Genomic DNA, 17,605 nt, shown 5'->3' on the forward strand with positions numbered 1-17,605 from the left:
TGGCCTTATCCTGTATTGTTTGCTTCCTCTCATAGGGCTCAGTGAGTTTTTCCTTGGATTACTGTTTCTGATGTCACGTGGTTTTGGTTTAAAGGTGTGCCTCCTCTGTATTTTTGGTTAGCAGTTTACATGACAGGAATTGGTGGCTCAAATTCTTGCTTTTCTTTTTCAAGCTGCTTTTTTGGAGAGTAGAGAGTGTGTTCAGGAGAAACAGTTAATGCAAAAGCTAAATGCTGAAGTGGAATTCAGTACCCTTATTTGCTTTCACTCCTAAAGATGTAATAATCACTGTAACGTGGAGAAGCTGCTCCACTTACCCCAGCCTTTAGTAACTGTTAGCTGCTATTGCAAATTATCACTTTTCAGAATAGTGTTACTACACTGTGGAAACTACACAGCTGTGTCATTAAACTTTTAGTTAAATCCCTAACATGTAGTGAATGTAGGCCTTCTGCTTACTTCATTATGATTAATAATCAAAATTCCTTCCACTTACTGATTGCCTGTATGACCTGGTTCTATATAAACTGTTTATTTAGATCTCATATTTCACACAATTATGTGGTGTTTCTAAGTGTTTCATTGTTGTGCCCTGACAGATGTTTACCCTTGATTCTCCTTGAAACAACTATTTGAACTGAAAGACAGTAACACGAAATGCACACTGCTATGAAATGACCATGATGGCTGCGGCTTGACACTAGAAAAATCTAATTAAAACAGTGAGAGATTCTGGAACAAATTTCTGATAGGAAAAGTAGTGTCACTTAATTAACTAGTTTCAAGCTGAAACCCCATAAGCTTGGTAAGGGAAATACATGAGTTTTCTGCAATAACAGAACAGACAGACATGAATTGGAAAAGATTTCTCAACATGTTGTTCTGCTCAACAATGAGGTTGTTTCTGACAGCTTAATAGTGTTCTATTCTTACCCCAAATTTCTAGCATCTAAAAAGAAATTCTGCTGTCGCTCAAGGAGAATACAATCAGTTATGAATAGCTTTGTTGGGTTTTATTTTTCTGTGCAAGCGTTCCACCTAGTTTAACAGCTACCTTAATTTTTCTGAGTAGGGCCAGACCCTTGTCACTATGGAAACACCTTCATACTTGGGAAATATTTTTCAAGGAGAAAAGGTTGGTTCACTTAAAAGAACAATTCTATAAGATGAGAGTAGGTGTATTGTATTCCCCAGCATGTGCAAATCAATAGGGAAGGCAGAATTGAAGCAAATTTTCATTTTCTGCACAGGCGGAAATTGTGGTTTGTTCTTGTTTCTTAGAGGAAATAAGCTCTTCAGGAAGGAGTCTTCACATTCACAGACCCCCTTGCTCATTGAGTGCTATCAGACATAAGATGATTACTGCAAAATCATTGCAGAGATGTTTTGCCATTATAGCTCTAAGCAGTTGATTGTTGTATTTGAAGCCCTCAGATGTAGCTGTTAGACATTGGTACAAAAGAGCATAATAAAGAATTGCTCACTGCAATTGAAGACTGTGAAAGACCAGCAGAACCTTGCTTTGTATGGTATCTTCACTTGTAAGGTAGCCCTGTATCCTCTGACCATTACCACCTCCTAAAAAAAGGAGGAGAAAAAAACCAAAACAAAAACTACACCATAAACCCAACCACCAGACAGGAGCTCACTAACATATGATGACATCTTTCACATGCACACATAAAATGCAGTGTTTTGGCTAATGAAATTAACCTTCTACTTAGGCAACCAAGAAAAAAAACAAACACAGCAAAAACCAAACAAAACCAAACCCAACTGTGTTAAAGAGATACAATAGAGCAGACTGTTTCATCTCTAAATTGTCCTTGCTCTTGTTTAGATTAAATTTTAGTGGTTTTCCTCAGTAACAAGACCATGAAAAAAATCAATGTTCATAGTTAAGAACAGTTCTCCTGCATATTACAGGTCCATTTAGCTGATTTATCCAGTTATCTCAGTAGCCTCATGTATTTAGCAAGGAGGCAACACACCAGATTTAAAAGGTATGTTACCAGTTTTCAGTAATGTCTACAATAGCTCATGAACAAAATAAAGATATGGGTCATTTAAGGCTGTTCTTTTTCATGTGCTAAGCTTCTTGAAAGTAAAGACAGTGCCTTGGACAAGAAGCTGCTAGGAGGTCTCCACAAATATATTATCATGCAAGCAACATACTGAAAGTATGACAAAAACACAAGATAGCAGTAGATAAGTAGTTTTGTGAGTTTTCTGTCTGCATAGAGGAACAGGTATTATAGTCAAGGGTATCTTTTTATTATGATTAAGTTGTACAGGGCAGTGTGGAATTACTAGGAAGGTCAAAGCTTAGAACTGATAAAGGATGCATCATCTGAACAAAAAAGTATAATAAAAGTCTAACAAAACCAGATCATCACAGACTAAGTAAAAAAAGAATTTGGTATCTCATTAATGAAAATCAGATCACTACAAGCACCTTCCCATTTCTGACTTAAGTAACAGCAGTTTTTAAAGGTGTGGCTGAACATTAGACAAGCATACTTAAATACATTTCCAACAGTTCAGTACCAGCCAGATCTTGTTTGAGGGTATTTTTGTCTCTAACTCAGTGGATGCTTATTTAAGTAAGGATCAGCTAGGCTGTCACATTGTTCCCGGAATGCACAAGTGTGGATTATATTTAAGACTGCCCGTTTTTCCAGGCAGATTTATGCACATCAAGTCTAAATGCTAATGAATATTCAAGCTAGCTTTAAGAAAGTGCAGTAACAGCATGTTTTGTAATCTCAATGGCACAGAAAACACACATTTTTCATGTTTTTATTTTACCCATATACAGCTTGCCAGTACACAGCACATCACTGCTGAACAGCAGTACAACTTACTGCAGTTTCAGATGGCTAGAGAGAAAAGGAATTATGTAACAAAAGGGAATAGTGCAACAGTTTTAGGGTTGACAGATTTCCACTTTCCACCCACCCCCAACATATAAAGCAAATAGAATGATGTTAATTCTAGAATTTTTGGTTGCAATGCTGCTAGAATTATATAAACATAAGTTATAAAAAGTACAGGGCATAGAAACAGTTTACAAATAAGTTAAATTTCAATTATTTCAGTATTCACATTAGAAAAATATACATTTTATAGAGTCCATCTTTTCCAGAAGAAAGCATATACAGTTTTCTAATTTATGGCTCCAATTCACTTTGCGAGAGCAAAATATCTTCACTTTGGCCATCTGCTTCCATTGCCAGTAGTGCTTCCACAGTTTCCAAAGGTATCCCCTCAGGTGTGCGAATGTGCATTGTAGTACCATTGGAATCAGTTACAATAACAATACCTTCTGCCTGAGACAAAACAGCAGTGTCTGGATGAGGCAGGATAAGCCCATCTGAAGTCTGAATAAAAATCTGTTCATGTCCCTGAGACAAAAAATCATGGCTCTCATCAGTAATCTCAAAGGCCACAGTTTCATCTACAGTAACTGTATTCTCCAGCACATGTTGTTCCTCTGTGCCACAAGAAAATTCATTGGGGTTTTTAAAAGAGTTTTCATGGTTCACATGAGCAGACAAGGAGGCTTCCTGGACAGGGTTCTGATGTGACTCAGTCTGAACACTGTGCGGATAGCTTATTGGCACAGTGTTTGTTGAAAACACTTTTTCAAGTTGCTGCATCTCATCAGTCATACCAGCATTACGAAGTTGTTCAGAATGTTCTTTAATTGCAAAATTATGGTTTTCTTCTTGCAGTTTCTGGTATTTTTGATTGTGACCATTTTCTTCACTTCTTGGTAAGTTAGTGCTCTGACTGCCCACTGCATTCTCTGACACAGAGCTGCAGAGTTCAGGAGCTGACAGTCCACCTGCTGTATTCTCACTCACAAAGTGTGCTTGAACTAACTGAGGTGAGCCATCTGCTTCAACAGGCAATACAACTTCAGTATGTAGCAGAGATGCGTCACCTGCCATGTCTGGTCCCTGTACGTTCACAGGTTGGGAATACTCTATCCTCATTTTCACAGTCTGGGAGAAGGTACCTGAATTTTCAGCATCATTCCTAACTCCTGAATCAGCAAGTGAATTATGTTCCTCTGCTGTCGGTAATGTACTTCCAATTGCACAGCAAGTGATATGCCTATCTTCTGAAAGCAGGATTTCTCCATTTAATGGATTAAAACCTGAAAAGGTGAAAGAAATATCATTTTGTTGGGCAATCTAATGTTGCATGTGCAAAAAAAATATTTTTCAGCAATAATTTTGGAGGAAAAGCTAGACTACTTCCCTACTTTCTTCCCCCAAATTAGCAAACCTGAAGCACCTTGCAAGAGTTTCACATCACTTCCCAATGAGAAAGCCAGTATAAAAATACTTGAGGAATTTTTGGATAGTGAAATATCATTGAATATTTCCATACCAAGAGACCTTACAGTTGAAGCAGCATTTTCCTGTTAATCCTGAAAACAACCTGGGCTGAAAGTCAAACTCAATTTTTTTCCATCTGGCATACAGGTGGTAACATTAAAAGATAAAGAATATACCAGGCACAAAGTTGTCAGCTGCTCATCCCCATTACCATTACTACATTGACAGAAGCATTTAAACTTGATAAAATTTCTGTTGATAATCAAGCTCATCCTGGACTCAGACATGTCATCAAGTTACTACGTATCTTATTAGCTGTGCTAACAGCCCCAGGAGCACTTTCATCTTGTGACAGAAGAGAAATGCTAGAAATTTAGTGTGTTTTACCAGTTATTTGACCTGGACCACCAAGAGCCAGGTCACAAACCCAGTAGGTAGTTCAACAATAATCACTAAGCTGCAGTAGCATGAGCTGTCAGTTTTTATTATTGAAGACCAAAAGGAACAAGTAGGTTGTGTGTGTGTGTGGGTGTTATTATGAAAGATATCACTGCACAACAAAGGGGGCCTAACACTGCACAAGGGACCATTTTTAACTTTGCACTGTAGACTAGCAAAAGCCCTACTAGCAGGTTCAAGTGGAACAAAATTTTAAAAACTCATAGCCCAGAAGAAAATCCTAATACAACAAGAAATAAGGATGGTAATGCAGAGAGCCTTTCAGAGAAAGAAAAATAAACTAAGGGGGAAAACAAAAACATAACCATTGAAGGAAGACATGCGAAGGGCAAAAGCAAAGCAGCTTAGAGCAACACCAAAAAAAAGATATTTACAAAGCAAGAGGACAGTACTGATATACACATTTTACTAAAGATGGCTAAGGGCTGAAGTCTTTCACAACAGTGATCATAATGCCTCTAAATTACAGCAACACTTTTGCATAAAAGACCAGTGGAGTTTTGGGAGATTACAGGTGGGGCACCCATCTCACTCTCCTTTCCAATCCACTGTTACCCTGCCAGTCTGAGGGGCAGGGGGAATAAAGACAAAGAAGGGATAAAAAGAAAGGCAACCATCCAAAGACTGCGGTGCAAAACAGTGCAATTCTAATCTTCAGGTCTTGCATCTCCCCTGGGATCCAAGACGGACTGCACCAGCTGTCCCCCTCCCCCAGGATCCACAAAGCTCTGATGATACTGCTATTGCAGCCTGCTGGGGCAAAGAGGAAGGACACGCACACTGCTTCCTCTTCCTCTGCTCTCCCACTGCTGGCACAAAGATAGTGCACCATTTCCACTATAAGGGATAGGGCGGAGAGGAAGCATTCAGGAAGTACGCAGTATAGGACAGTACTATTCTCATAGTACTGCAGTAGTATCAATATCTGGATTATCATGCATTCAGAATTGAGCTACTGCTGTGATCTGCATCATCCCTAACTTCCCCCCCCCCCGCCCCCCGTGAGGCCTTTCCAGTTAAACAACTGCTTCTGAATGACCTGGGACGCAAGTTAAGAAATGAAATCTTAGGACAAAAAACACAGAAGTTTGAGGAACAGAGATTTGTTCAGCTCCTCCACAAACAGAACAGAATTAGAAAATGTGAAGAAGTTACCATCTTTTTCAAACAGTGTACACAAATTCCCACTCTTTTCTTTCACTTCATCTTGACTGGCATAAGCATTATTCACATTCTCCATTACGTCTTCTAACTTGGTCCTTTTGGCTGATGGCAACAGTTCCTCCCCTGAGCTCTGTCAATACAAGAGATAATTAACTGGCTGCCACCTTAACAGCTGACAATATTGGAAAAGATCACAAAGTAACTGTGGGCACTTCATGGCAGTGAACTGATACTCTCCTTAAAAACAGGATTTTACACTAAAGTTCTTCCTAAAAGGTAAGGATTTAAACACAGCCCTCGGAATTCACCAAAAATGCCACTGATTGCTTTTGATATTTGGTTGAAACGATCTGCCTTTGCTTCAACATCAAAGCTTCTCTCCAAGCCTTTGTGATTAGCTGTGCGGCATGAAATCTTGTATAAGCTCTCTCTCCAAGTTCAGTGAAGAGCTATGAACAGCCTGCCCAGCACTGTTTGGTTAATGAAGAAAGACCAATCAGCTCTTTAAATTTAACCACAGGCAGAAAATGGAAAAGCACTAGTCTTATTTGCCCACCACCAGAAACAACTCTGGATTAAATAAAAAGTAGAACAGTTAAGAGGACAGACCATAGAGATGTATGTGACTTTCAAGAAGAGGAAACACGGCTCCCTGCTACAGCTGTAAACAGACTAAATGTGGTCAACTGACTTGTTAGAAAGAAAGGAACTGTTTTAATGCACCTCTACCAACCACCAATTAGCAGAGCAACCACTTCTGCAACATTTGAGCCTGCTGTAAGTTAGCCCGTTTACTCCAACACAAAGTATTAGAATCTAGGGATCCTTCTCGCTGTGGGGCCTCCATTTACTAGCGCCTCAACAAAATCCTTTCTTTCCTGTGTCATGAGATTACCTGTAAGCCTTTGAGATTCTGTCCTGAATGCTACCAAGTGTCTTCCCAAAGTACACCTTTAGCATGCTAATTCATATGCTCTGCTATGATACCACAGTAGAGAGTACTTCTTTAAGTATTTCCAAACTCCAAACACCATGAAAGCCTTACTTTAACATGAGTCAGATAATACTAGTATGATGTTGTACGGAATAATTATCTGTTTTAACAAGTTTTAATTTGTCTTAGTTTCATTTTTAATTTTCACAAAGGTATTCCATACCTCAGCTAACCGTTTTTGTCCCAGTATCTCCACAGGTACTTGCTCACTAACCATTTTAGTTATACACTGTGAACAAGAGTCTACACCTTGCATCTTTCGTTCTCCAGTGAGTATTTCTGTAATTCCTAGTGATGCAGCAACCTTTAAAAACAGTTATAGGAAAAAAAGTAAAAGTTAGCCTCTCCGGTCTGAATGCTGAAATACTGATTCATTTTCTTAGAACTGAACTAGAACTACATGGGGTCTAATCTGGCAATCAATCATCACAGCTCAATGAAGTATTTAGACTGCCATGTCTTCTACTAGCCTCCATATTAATAGAACACGACCTTCACTTGAAGGTGAATATTAACAGGCGAACTTGAAAGAATTAGGAGTACAATGGTTATATATAGAATCCAGAGACAGTTGCTAAGAGCAGAGTCTAATAAAGAACACTGTCGAGGCACTCCATTATTTAAAAAACATTTAAGTCTTCCTGTTTAAGAGTATCTCTTAATATATCTCAAGATTTCCCCCACCCCATTCCATTCCTGTGCTTCATCCTTACATAGGTGTGCTACTATGCAACTTCTCAAGGGTGGGTTGGATTTTTTGTTTGTTTGGGTTTTAAGAGCATAATTCTATATTAAGAATGCACATTAACACTGAAGAGAAGCAAGAAAGAGGTTCTATTTTGGGACTGCCAGTATCAACAGCATCCCTTTACTTGGTGCAACCTCATTTCTCCAAAGGGAAACATCAGTGTTAGTTACAAAATAGCCAGATGAGCATGCAGTAATTCTAGAAAGTTTTTTAGTTTGTACAGTGAACATCATGATTTATTCTGAAAAAATAAATATTAACCACTGCTAACAGTCAATACAGGACTTTATTTTTTTAAACCAGGATTATTATAAGAACCAAAATCTTATCTCTACTGTCCCTACTCAGTTTCCAGTGTGCTCCCCTCTCATAGCAGTTGCAAGTTCAGTGCTGATGTACCTTAATGACCACATCATTTAGAAATTTTATTGGAGGTAGTATACAAAATTGTGTTTTCACTACTGGAAACAGAGAAGGGAAAACAAAAATATGTACAAAGAGCTGTTTTATTCTAAGCAACAGGAACACAGATCAATAAGGAACCATAAGGCTAAGCAGACCCACATTAAAAAAAAACAAAAAACAACCACCAGAAAAGCAAACCTACATTGTCTTTCTAGATACAGCTGCATAAACAATGAATCTGAACTCACTGAAATAACAGTTTGCAGTTTTATTAATGTATTCACTACCTTTCATATTTGTTAGTATGACGGAACTGCATAGATGCATTCAGTTTGTCCTCATTTTGCAATGAAACCACTTATCCCTTTATATCAAGGCCACTCGTTTTAAATATAGACACCTCCTGCCTAATCAAACATCAAGATGTACTTTGATTAGCAGTTAATGCTAAATACACCTTGCAGTAACATGCAGCTTCATACTACCCTAAATATGCAAGACAGGTATCAGTACTACTAGAATTTTTTTAAAATATTTCTAGTTTTATCTACTGCCATAAACTAGAATTGTAGTTTTAGTATGGATTTGTTTTTCTCTTTGGTTAGTTGTTGGACTTTTTACAATTATGACTATTTGTGTTCATCAAAAAACACGTTTTCTTCAAATAACTTTACCAGCATGACAAAGCTTATCAGAGAAAAAAAATACGCAAAGCATCTAAAATAAATAAAACAAAACCAAAAAAAAAATCACAGTTCCTAATAGAGTGCTTTATTACCTTAGCATCTTTTATTTCAACAGGCTGCTGGCAACTCAGCAAATCAGAATTACTGAGGTGATCAAAAGCCATTTTCTTTACCATATTATGCAAGTCTTCAAATTCCCTATACACATCTGGGAAGTAAGCTTTGGCTGGATACCCTTTTTCAACCTAGAAATAAGAGGGGAAAAAAAGGGTTTGTTTTCCCCCCCCTATATTTTAAAAAAGAAGATTAAATTAAAGTCTGTCAGTTTGTTTTCTTCAACATTATTTTAAAATAGAAACATTCAAGTCAAAAGATTATGGAATATTCAAAAATGCCACTAAATCAGGCAGCAAAAAGTAAGGCTTTCAATCAAGAGACCTACCAGAGTTTTGCCTGAGTAAGACTGAAGTGACCTGCAGAACATCTACATTCTGCACAATTCTAACTTAGGAAATTCAGATACATTTCTAAAGGAATCCTTTTATGTATACTAATGGAAGTCTCCCGAAAATAATTTAACATTTTTACATAAAAAACTCACCTTCATCAACAGAAATTCATATACTGTAACAAGCTTTGTAAGACGTGGGAGAGCCAGCTCCATTAAGTCTTCATTATCACATTGTTGTATTAGCTGTCAAAAGCCAGAATGAGTTTATTAGAGCAAAGCAGCCTACGGAAGTTATGCATCCCACATTCAGAACATAAAATATTGCTACTCTTTTTTGAAAGATACACTATATGTTTAAGCAGCTTTGACAATAGATGCAAACATAACACCAAAAGAGGAGATAAATTAGAAAACCTCAAAACAATTATTACCCATATACAGACAAAACTCAATCCCACAAATGTTGCCAATTCATAGAAAGAGCAGCAACATCAGTAGGTTTAGTAGCCATAAAGGATCTTCCAAAACACACTGGAAGCAACCAAAAGATTGTGTTAGTGGCATGGATTTTAATCCCCATTCTATCCTCTCCCCAGAGCTTCTTTGTGGTTTTGGTTTGTTTTTTCTTTTCCTTTTTTGATGTTGCCCAAATTCAGTTGGGTTTATTTCTTTTTACTGTGTTGGAGGAGATACACAATAGTAGCTAGTAACTTTCCTTCTCCAGAAAAAGGATAGTGAGAGTATATATCTACATGTCAAAAGTCCCTTTCCAGACTGAGTTCCCATTTTGCCTTTGTCCAATGTTCTGCTACAAGTATTTTTTCCTTAAAAGACAACTTAATGTTTTCTTCTTAGAAGACGTCTTAGGCTTTCATCTTGTCAGTACATAAGGACGTAAAAAAAAAATAAAAAATAAAAAATCAATCTTTTTGAAAATGATTCCTTGAAAATAAGCGATCCAAAAAAAAAAAAAAAAAAACCAACCAAAAAAAGGGCGGGGGGAAGATACTTGTGAAGTAATTGCAGAAGAGAACCATACCTCTTTTAACCTAGCTTTTCTTCTGAATACATTGTGTTCTGCTGACACACTACTAAGTGACTTTGAAGGGGACTGACCAGGTCTACTAAGCCTTCCAGAACACCTAGATCTTCCACCCATCCTTGGTCGACCACGTCTCTTTGGTCGTCTGGGTCTTCCAGGTCCTTTAGCCGTTATGGGTCCCCGGTGTCCTGAACTGGTTTCATTTTGTTGTTCTGCCAACATCTGTCTGCTTTCTGCAGACTTAGAAGTCTTAATTAAAAGAAAGAGGTAAGTATTTATTCACCATTTTAAACAGTGTTTTGAGGAAGACAATTTTATAATTAAGTTCATCTATTCAAACAATAAATAGCATATTAAATAAATGCAAAGTTGGGATACAAGCATAACTGCAAAGAAAGTTGTGGAATAAATCTAACACATTAGTAAGACTGCCACTTCTGCAACACATATGCCATAATTTGCGAAGTTAGCATTTTTGATTCACAAAATGTCATACAAAATGCAAAGATTAAGGGAATGTAATTAAAAAGCTATTTTATGTCAGTTAAATATGTTTAATGTTTTTGAAGTAAAATATGCCCTCTTCAAATAAAGAGGTTGTAGAAATAACTAGCAGTAGAACATATCCAAAGAAAAATTTGGGTTTCACGGTAACTACGTCAAAGCACGAAGACTTCACATGAAAGACAAAAACTCTGAACAGCCATGAATAGCGACAAGCCTGGTAACTAAAAAATCAAAATACATCGCCCAGTTTCAACATTTCAAAATCCTTAGTATTCCCTAAGGACACAGCTAAGAGGTTGCTTCTGTTATAAAACCACATGGCAAACTCAAAGTACATTTTGTATGGCTGTCATTGTGATTTCAGTGCAAAATTTTTTTTACTGATCAAAGCAGTGATTTCTTCCTGAACACATCTTGTCTTCCTTTCCAAGCTAGAATTTCTAAGAATGTCCTAGTATTTTTTTAAGAGAGCTTACAATAGTACTGAGTTATATCAGGCTTCTTTTCATAATCAGTACACTTTCATTCCAACGTTCAGTAGCTCCCTACTGTTCTAGTGATTAGGAAAGCTCTAAAAAGGCCAAATTTATGTCAGTTCTATCCAGGGATTAAATTACTAAATTAGTTCTAAATATGATGTAAGACTAGGTTGAGCATGGGGATCTTGATTGCCTTCCTGTCTGTATTAATGTACCAGTTTTAATAATCCTGCTATTCTTCCTAGAAAGTATTTACCTGGCCAAAAACTCTAACAAATCTATGAGTTAAAGTGCAAATTTGTAGAATTCATATTTGCTAGTTAAAAGTAGCAGGTATAATAGAAATCTAGTAATCAGTAGTAGTATTACATGAGACTGACTGAAATTTTTCTAAATTCCCATCATCCTGGGTAAAATAAGTGCTGCGCAGGGAAGTAACAGCTACATAATAATACAGAGAGCAGACTTCACTATTCTGCAATTCTCTCTTTCCACAGATGAGAGAAGAATGTAGAGGACAGTTGAGGTTTGTTTGCTGCATTGGCATCTTAAGCTGTAAATGTTCACGTTTCTGAGGATAAGTACACATTTACAAATAAAAGTAAAAAATGTGACACTGCTACATCTAAATGAGTATTTTTTCCTAGACAGCAGCCGTATCAGCTCTTGCTGCAAGAAGTTAGAGTTATTTTAATATTAAAAGAGAAACTTTACTTTGAAGTGGCCAGAACAGAAAACATCACAGAAAAAAATTTGCAGCTAAAGTAGCTTCTAACCGAGAGACTCAAGTTTCACCAAAGTGTTTCATTTGCAGTGGTAGCAAAGCCACACTTTCAAAACCTACGCTAGGAAAAGCTGTGGTCCACTGTCGGATTCCAAACAAGTGACATCACAGAAAAATCTCAATTTCTCTAACAGAAATTGATAAAGCAGATGGTGTCTTGCTGTCTATCATGCCAAAGGTTGTAACTGAATGATGCCATTTACGCAAAGTTTTTTCAAGCTGAAAACTATGTCAGAAAACCAGTAACAAATGAACACTCAGTGAACATTTTATGTGCCTGTGCAAGAATACTATTCCTGCAACGCTGCAAGAGAAAATAATTTGATTTTTAAAACACTTCAATGGGAAATTTGTTCGATTTAGTGTATCAGTGGATATTCTGAGCAGTACAAGACTATGCTGCTACAAACCTGCCATTCTACTTTCCACAGAACTGACAGCTTTTCTAAGTAACACACTTTACCTGTTCTCCAGCCTTCGAACCAACAGTTTCTTCCAGACTGGTAGCTAGTGCATTTTCATTATTTAAAGTGACAGCAGTTGAATCCAAATGTGCTGGACTTATCATTTCCTCTCTTATTTCACAGGCATTGTCCACAAATACACTTCCATTAGGCTTATTTAAAGGTATTTTTTGAGGTGAAGACTCCAGCTGTCCATGGCCTGGGTTAAGTTTATAATGTCTTGCTAATCCTCCTTTTCCTATATAGGATTTTTCACAAGTCTGACATTTAAACGTTTTGGGTTTCAGATTATAATTTGAAGAACTGAATAATGCATCCTTTCCCTTCACCTTTCCTTCTTCATCATCTTCTATACTTAGCTCAGAGTAGTCATCAGAATCAGACTGATGACCATCAGCCAAATCCTCCATTTTAATGAATTTATAATCTTTAGCTTTGTATTTGGGGGGGCGTGAAATCCGTCCAGAACGAGTTTTCACTTTCAAGGATTTTTTTAACTTGTCATCTTTTTGTTTTTTTTCAAGGCATGGTATCAGAGTATTTGCTGAACTAGCTGCAACCATGGTAGTATTTGGAGACCTTGTAGCAGATACTGTGGCACGTGTAGTTTTCTGTCCATTTAGCATCTTAGATGTGGGAATCTTGTTCACAGACACTGATCCATGAGATGGTAAAGGTCTCTGCATAAGCAACTGAATTGGAGACTCGGAAGAACTATGCAGGAATAGCTGCTGCTGCTGCTGCTCAGTTCCTGTAACAGGCTGTATCCTAATTATCTGGGGATTAATAATGCCAAGTCCTGGTATGCTAGAATTTCTACCAACCGACTGACTCAGCGTTATAGTTTTGGACTGGATTGGTGCCAATGACGGCATTGGCCTTTCAGTTTCCTTCATCTGTCCTGGCTGAACTTGGACACAAATGGCTTCCAGCTGCTTTTGTGGAAAAAAGGAAGAGTTGAGATCACACACATACAGTATTTCTAAATAAAGACAATACTTGTCAAGATGATATACATGTGCCCTCAAAGCAAAGCACGAAGAAACCAATGCACATCATTAGTTTTCCGTTTTAACGCATCAAAGCACAGGTTAACATGAAAGCACGGATTCTCTTCCTTCAAGCTACAGGCTTTCCTGCACATTTACTGATCTGACTGCTGTTCAACTAAAGCATGTGAAGTTTTAGACCATGTCACAGCTTTGTTTCCTGCTAGCAGGCCTGTTCCGGAATAGCAGAGTCAATGCCACTACCTAGGCAATTTCATAACCTTCAGCAAACCAGACGCAGGTGAACTACAGTCTGCTAAACAACACAGGCCAAATACCAGAGCCAGGACATACTGTAGTAAGTGCTCAGTTCAAAAAACACTTTGTGATGATGATTAAGATGAGGCATGTGTTACTGTTCACCTCCCTCACAGTCTCTCCTCCTCATCCAAATTTCTGCCTCAGCTCAAACCAATCACTTGACAACCCCTGCACCCCAAAACGTGGGCTGAAAGCCCAGGTACTGTCACCTTCTGTAAGAGTGGGACGCATTTTCTACCTGTGCATCACTACTTAGCCGCTATTGAACAGCTCTTCTAAGCTGTTTTAGCTGCATGTGTAGTCAGACCAAAACACTGACCGCAGCAGCTAGTATCTACATTCAAACGCGGATTTGTCTAAACCATGCTGAAGTTGTGTCTTTCAGCTGCGAGACCGGAGTCTACACCCAAGGGCAGGTGTGACTGAGGAGGAAGACCAAAAAAAAAAAAAGTTAAAAACCATTAAACCGCCGCCCCGAGACCTGCCCTCGGCGGTGCATTTCACCACCCCACGGGCGCCGCAGCCTCTCTCCCTCCCTCCCCAGCCCCCGCCTGGGTTACCTTCTGCGGGAGGAGCCGGGCGGCCGCCATGGACTTGCCCTGCTGCAGGGCGACCCGCTGGGCCACGCTCTGCAGCTGCTGGGCGGCGTTGTGCATGATGCTGGCCAGCGGCGGGGCGGCCCCGCAGGCCTGCGGCGGCAACGGGCCAGCGTCCCGGGACGGCGGACGCCCCTCGCCGCGGGAGGGCGGCGGCCCCGGGCAGGGCTCCGGCGGGGCGGCTGCCACCGCCGGCGGCTTCTGCTGCTCCTGGGCCTTGCTCACTTGCTCGATGACCCGCTGGAGCTCCGCGGGGGCCAGCGGCGTGGCGGCGTGCCGAGGCGGCGGGGGGGGCGGCGGCGGCTCCGCCGTCACCGGCCCCGGGCCCTCGGCGGCGGCCAGCAGCTGCTCCAGCAGCCGCCGCTGCTCCTCGGCGCTCAGCCCCGCGCCCTCCACCAGGCTCCCGTCCGCCTGCAGGTAGAGGACGGTGCCGGCCGCCGCCGCGCCGCCTTCCAGGGCGGCCAAGCTCTGCGCCAGCTCCTCCGTCACCGCCAGCAGCTCCGGGCCCTCCGCGGGGGGCGGCGGGCCGACGGGCCCTACCGCGCCCGCGCCGCCCCCCTCCTCCTCCGCCTCCGCCGCTGGCCGGGCGGCCCTGCCCGCCGCCACGCTGAGGGGAACCCCGCAGGCGGCGGCCGCCCCTCCGGGGGGCTCGTCTTCAGCGGGAGGAGGGGGGGGCGGCGGCGCCTCGGTGCCCCCCTCCTCAGGAGCCGCCATCTTGGCAGGCGTCAGCGGGCGGGAGCCGCATCGGCCCCCCCCCCCCCCCGGCGAGGTCTCGGAGGCGCCGGGCGAAGCGAGGGGCACCGGCGGCACGCGGGCCAATGGCGCCCCCGGCAGCGGCCCGCCGCGCCCCTGGGGCGGGGCCGTCCGGCACCGACGGCGGCTTCGCGGGGGCAAAAAGCCTTCGGCGGCGTGGCGGGACACGGTTCGCGCCCGGAGCGCGTGGCCCGGGCCGGGGTTGGCGGGGGGACGGGACGGGACCCACGGGGGACATAAATTAATGAAGAATTAAAGAACCCCCCCGGCTGGAGGGAATTAATGCGAGTCGGGTTTCCCGCCCTTGAGACAAAGTCTGTACTCGGCGGCTCGGCACTCACTCTCTGCTGGGTGGGGCTTCGCGCGCCCGCGGGGAGTAAGACCAACAAACAGGTGGTGCCACGCGTGAAGCGGAACCCGCACGGAAGAAAACGCGCCCGAAGGGGTGACCCGAGCACGTTGCGGGCCAGCCGGCGTGGCAGCCGCCCTCGCAGAAATAGGAATCCAGTCTCTGCCGGGGGCGGCCCGGGCTCCATCAGCCGCGGGAGCACGGCGGAGCACGGCCGCAGCCGGGCTGGGTGAGGCCCCCGCCGCTGTGTCCCTGTGCAGAGGGAACATCGCGTGTCTCAGCACAAATGGGTGCGGTGGGTGGGAAGGGAGTCGCTGGGACAAACCGGAGGGCGGCGGGGAGAGAAGAGCAAAGAAAAAAAAAGGAAGTAGCACCTGGCCCGTACGGGGATCGAACCCGCGACCTTGGCGTTATTAGCACCACGCTCTAACCAACTGAGCTAACCGGCCGGCCGACAGTGAGGGCTCCCTCTGGGGGTGGATAACGGCACGCCGGCCCTACCGCCCCCACCCCGCTACTCCGGAGGGGAGGGCAGGAGAGGCGGCAGGAAGGGACCGCCTCGCCCCCCGGGAGGGCCGGAGCCGGGCCCGCACGGGTGGGAACACACGCTTAACTGATCAGCCCAACCAAAAAGCACTCTGCCGTGCCTATAGAGATGCGGCGCCTGGGAGGTAGCAACCACCAAAGGACATGGTCAGGGGGCGACTTCACCCCAAGGTCAATAGGCTAAACGCTTCCCCAGGTCTTCTAGGGTATGGTTCCAGTTTTATTTAATTAAACAAAATACTTATTTGGGGTATTTATTTTAAAGCGTTTACTGTTCAGGCTGTTTAATGCTGTGGTGGGTTGACCCTGGCTGGATGCCAGGTGCCCACCAAAGCCACATCTATCACTCCTCCTCCTAAACTGGACAGGGGAGAGAAAATAAAATGAAAGCCTCATGGGTTGAGATAAGGACAGGGAGATCACTCACCAATTACCATCACAGATAAAACAGACTCAACTGGGGAAATTCATTTAATTTATTGCCAATCAACCAGAGTAGGGTAATGAGAAATAAACCCAAATCTCAAAACACCTTCCCTCCACCCCTCCCTTCTTCCCAAGCACAGCTTCATTCGTGGATTCTCTACCTACCCCTCCCCGAGCAGCACAGGGGGACGGGGAATGGGGATTATGGTCAGTTCATCACATGTTGTCTCTGCCACTTCATCCTCCTCAGGGGCAGGACTCCTCACACTCTTCCCCTGCTACAGTGTGGGGTCTCTCCCACAGGAGACAGTCCTCCATGAACTTCTCCAACATGAGTCCTTCCCGCAGGCTGCAGTTCCTCATGAACTGCTCCAGTGCGGGTCCCTTCCATGGGGTGCAGTCCTTCAGGAACACACTGCTCCAGCATGGGTCCCCTGCGGGGTCACAAGTCCTGCCAGAAAACCTGCTCCAGCATGGGCTCCTCTTTCCACAGGGCCACAGGTCCTGCCAGGAGCCTGCTCCAGCACAGGCTTCCCACAGGGTCAAAGCCTCCTTTGGGCATCCACCTGCTCCGCCGTGGGGTCCTCCCCGGGCTGCAGGTATCCGGATATCTTCTCCACCATGGACCTCCCTGGGCTGCAGGGAGACAGCCTGCCTCACCATGGTCTTCCCCACGGGCTGCACGGGAATCTCTGCTCCAGCACCTGGAGCACCTCCTCCCCCTCCTTCTTCACTGACCTGGGGGTCTGCAGGGTTGTTTCTCTCACATGTTCTCACTCCTCCCTCCAGCTGCAGTTTCTGTTCCACAGCAACTTTTCCCCTCCTTGAATGTTATCCTAGAGCTGCAACCACCGGCGCTGATGAGCTCGGCCTTGGCCAGTGGTGGGTCCATCTTGGAGCTGGCTGGCATTGGCTCTGTTGGACACAGGGGAAGCTTCTTCTAGTAGCTTCTCACAGAAGCCACCCCTGTAGCCCCCCTCTACCAAAACCTTGCTGTGCAAATCCAATACAAATGCACTGTTAAGATCTTAGTTTGCGTGGACAAATGATTCACCTTTTCCTAGTACTTTTTGCTACATAGGCAGCATTGAAAAGA

The 17,605-nt window shown here is 43.0% G+C and overlaps 1 protein-coding gene and 1 non-coding gene across 5 annotated transcripts; both read right to left on the bottom strand.

The window, feature by feature from the left end:
• Positions 1-2,787: 2,787 nt before the first annotated feature.
• On the bottom strand, positions 2,788-15,271 carry ZNF839 (zinc finger protein 839). 4 transcript variants are annotated; one of them, XM_075029807.1, is made up of 8 exons: positions 14,400-15,270; positions 12,529-13,461; positions 10,293-10,544; positions 9,404-9,496; positions 8,895-9,047; positions 7,127-7,267; positions 5,961-6,099; positions 2,788-4,162 (listed from the first exon to the last, which is right to left on the bottom strand). In XM_075029807.1, the coding sequence occupies exons 1-8, from the start codon at positions 15,147-15,149 to the stop codon at positions 3,171-3,173; spliced, it is 3,453 nt and encodes a 1,150-aa protein (XP_074885908.1). In that variant the 5' UTR covers positions 15,150-15,270; the 3' UTR covers positions 2,788-3,170. The 4 variants fall into 4 exon arrangements, with proteins under 4 accessions (XP_074885908.1, XP_074885907.1, XP_074885909.1 ...); XM_075029806.1 differs by having other exon boundaries at positions 12,529-13,464; XM_075029808.1 differs by lacking the exon at positions 8,895-9,047 and having other exon boundaries at positions 12,529-13,464; positions 14,400-15,271.
• Positions 15,272-15,912: 641 nt separating this feature from the next.
• TRNAI-AAU (transfer RNA isoleucine (anticodon AAU)) lies at positions 15,913-15,986 on the bottom strand. Its single transcript has one exon. It is a non-coding gene; the product is annotated as a tRNA-Ile (tRNA).
• Between the last annotated feature and the right edge of the window lie 1,619 nt (positions 15,987-17,605).

This window comes from Buteo buteo, chromosome 6 (assembly GCF_964188355.1).
Source record: "Buteo buteo chromosome 6, bButBut1.hap1.1, whole genome shotgun sequence".
Classification (NCBI taxonomy): Eukaryota; Metazoa; Chordata; class Aves; order Accipitriformes; family Accipitridae; genus Buteo; species Buteo buteo.

Coding starts and splice junctions, on each gene's coding strand:
- ZNF839 (XM_075029806.1), bottom strand. CDS start 15,149: ATGGCGGCTCCTGAGGAGGGGGGCACCGAGGCGCCGCCGCCCCCCCCT. Junction 13,465..14,399: donor CCCGGCTCCTCCCGCAGAAG/GTAACCCAGGCG, acceptor TTTCCACAAAAG/CAGCTGGAAGCCATTTGTGT. Junction 9,048..9,403: donor ATGAATTTCTGTTGATGAAG/GTGAGTTTTTTA, acceptor TCTTATTTCTAG/GTTGAAAAAGGGTATCCAGC.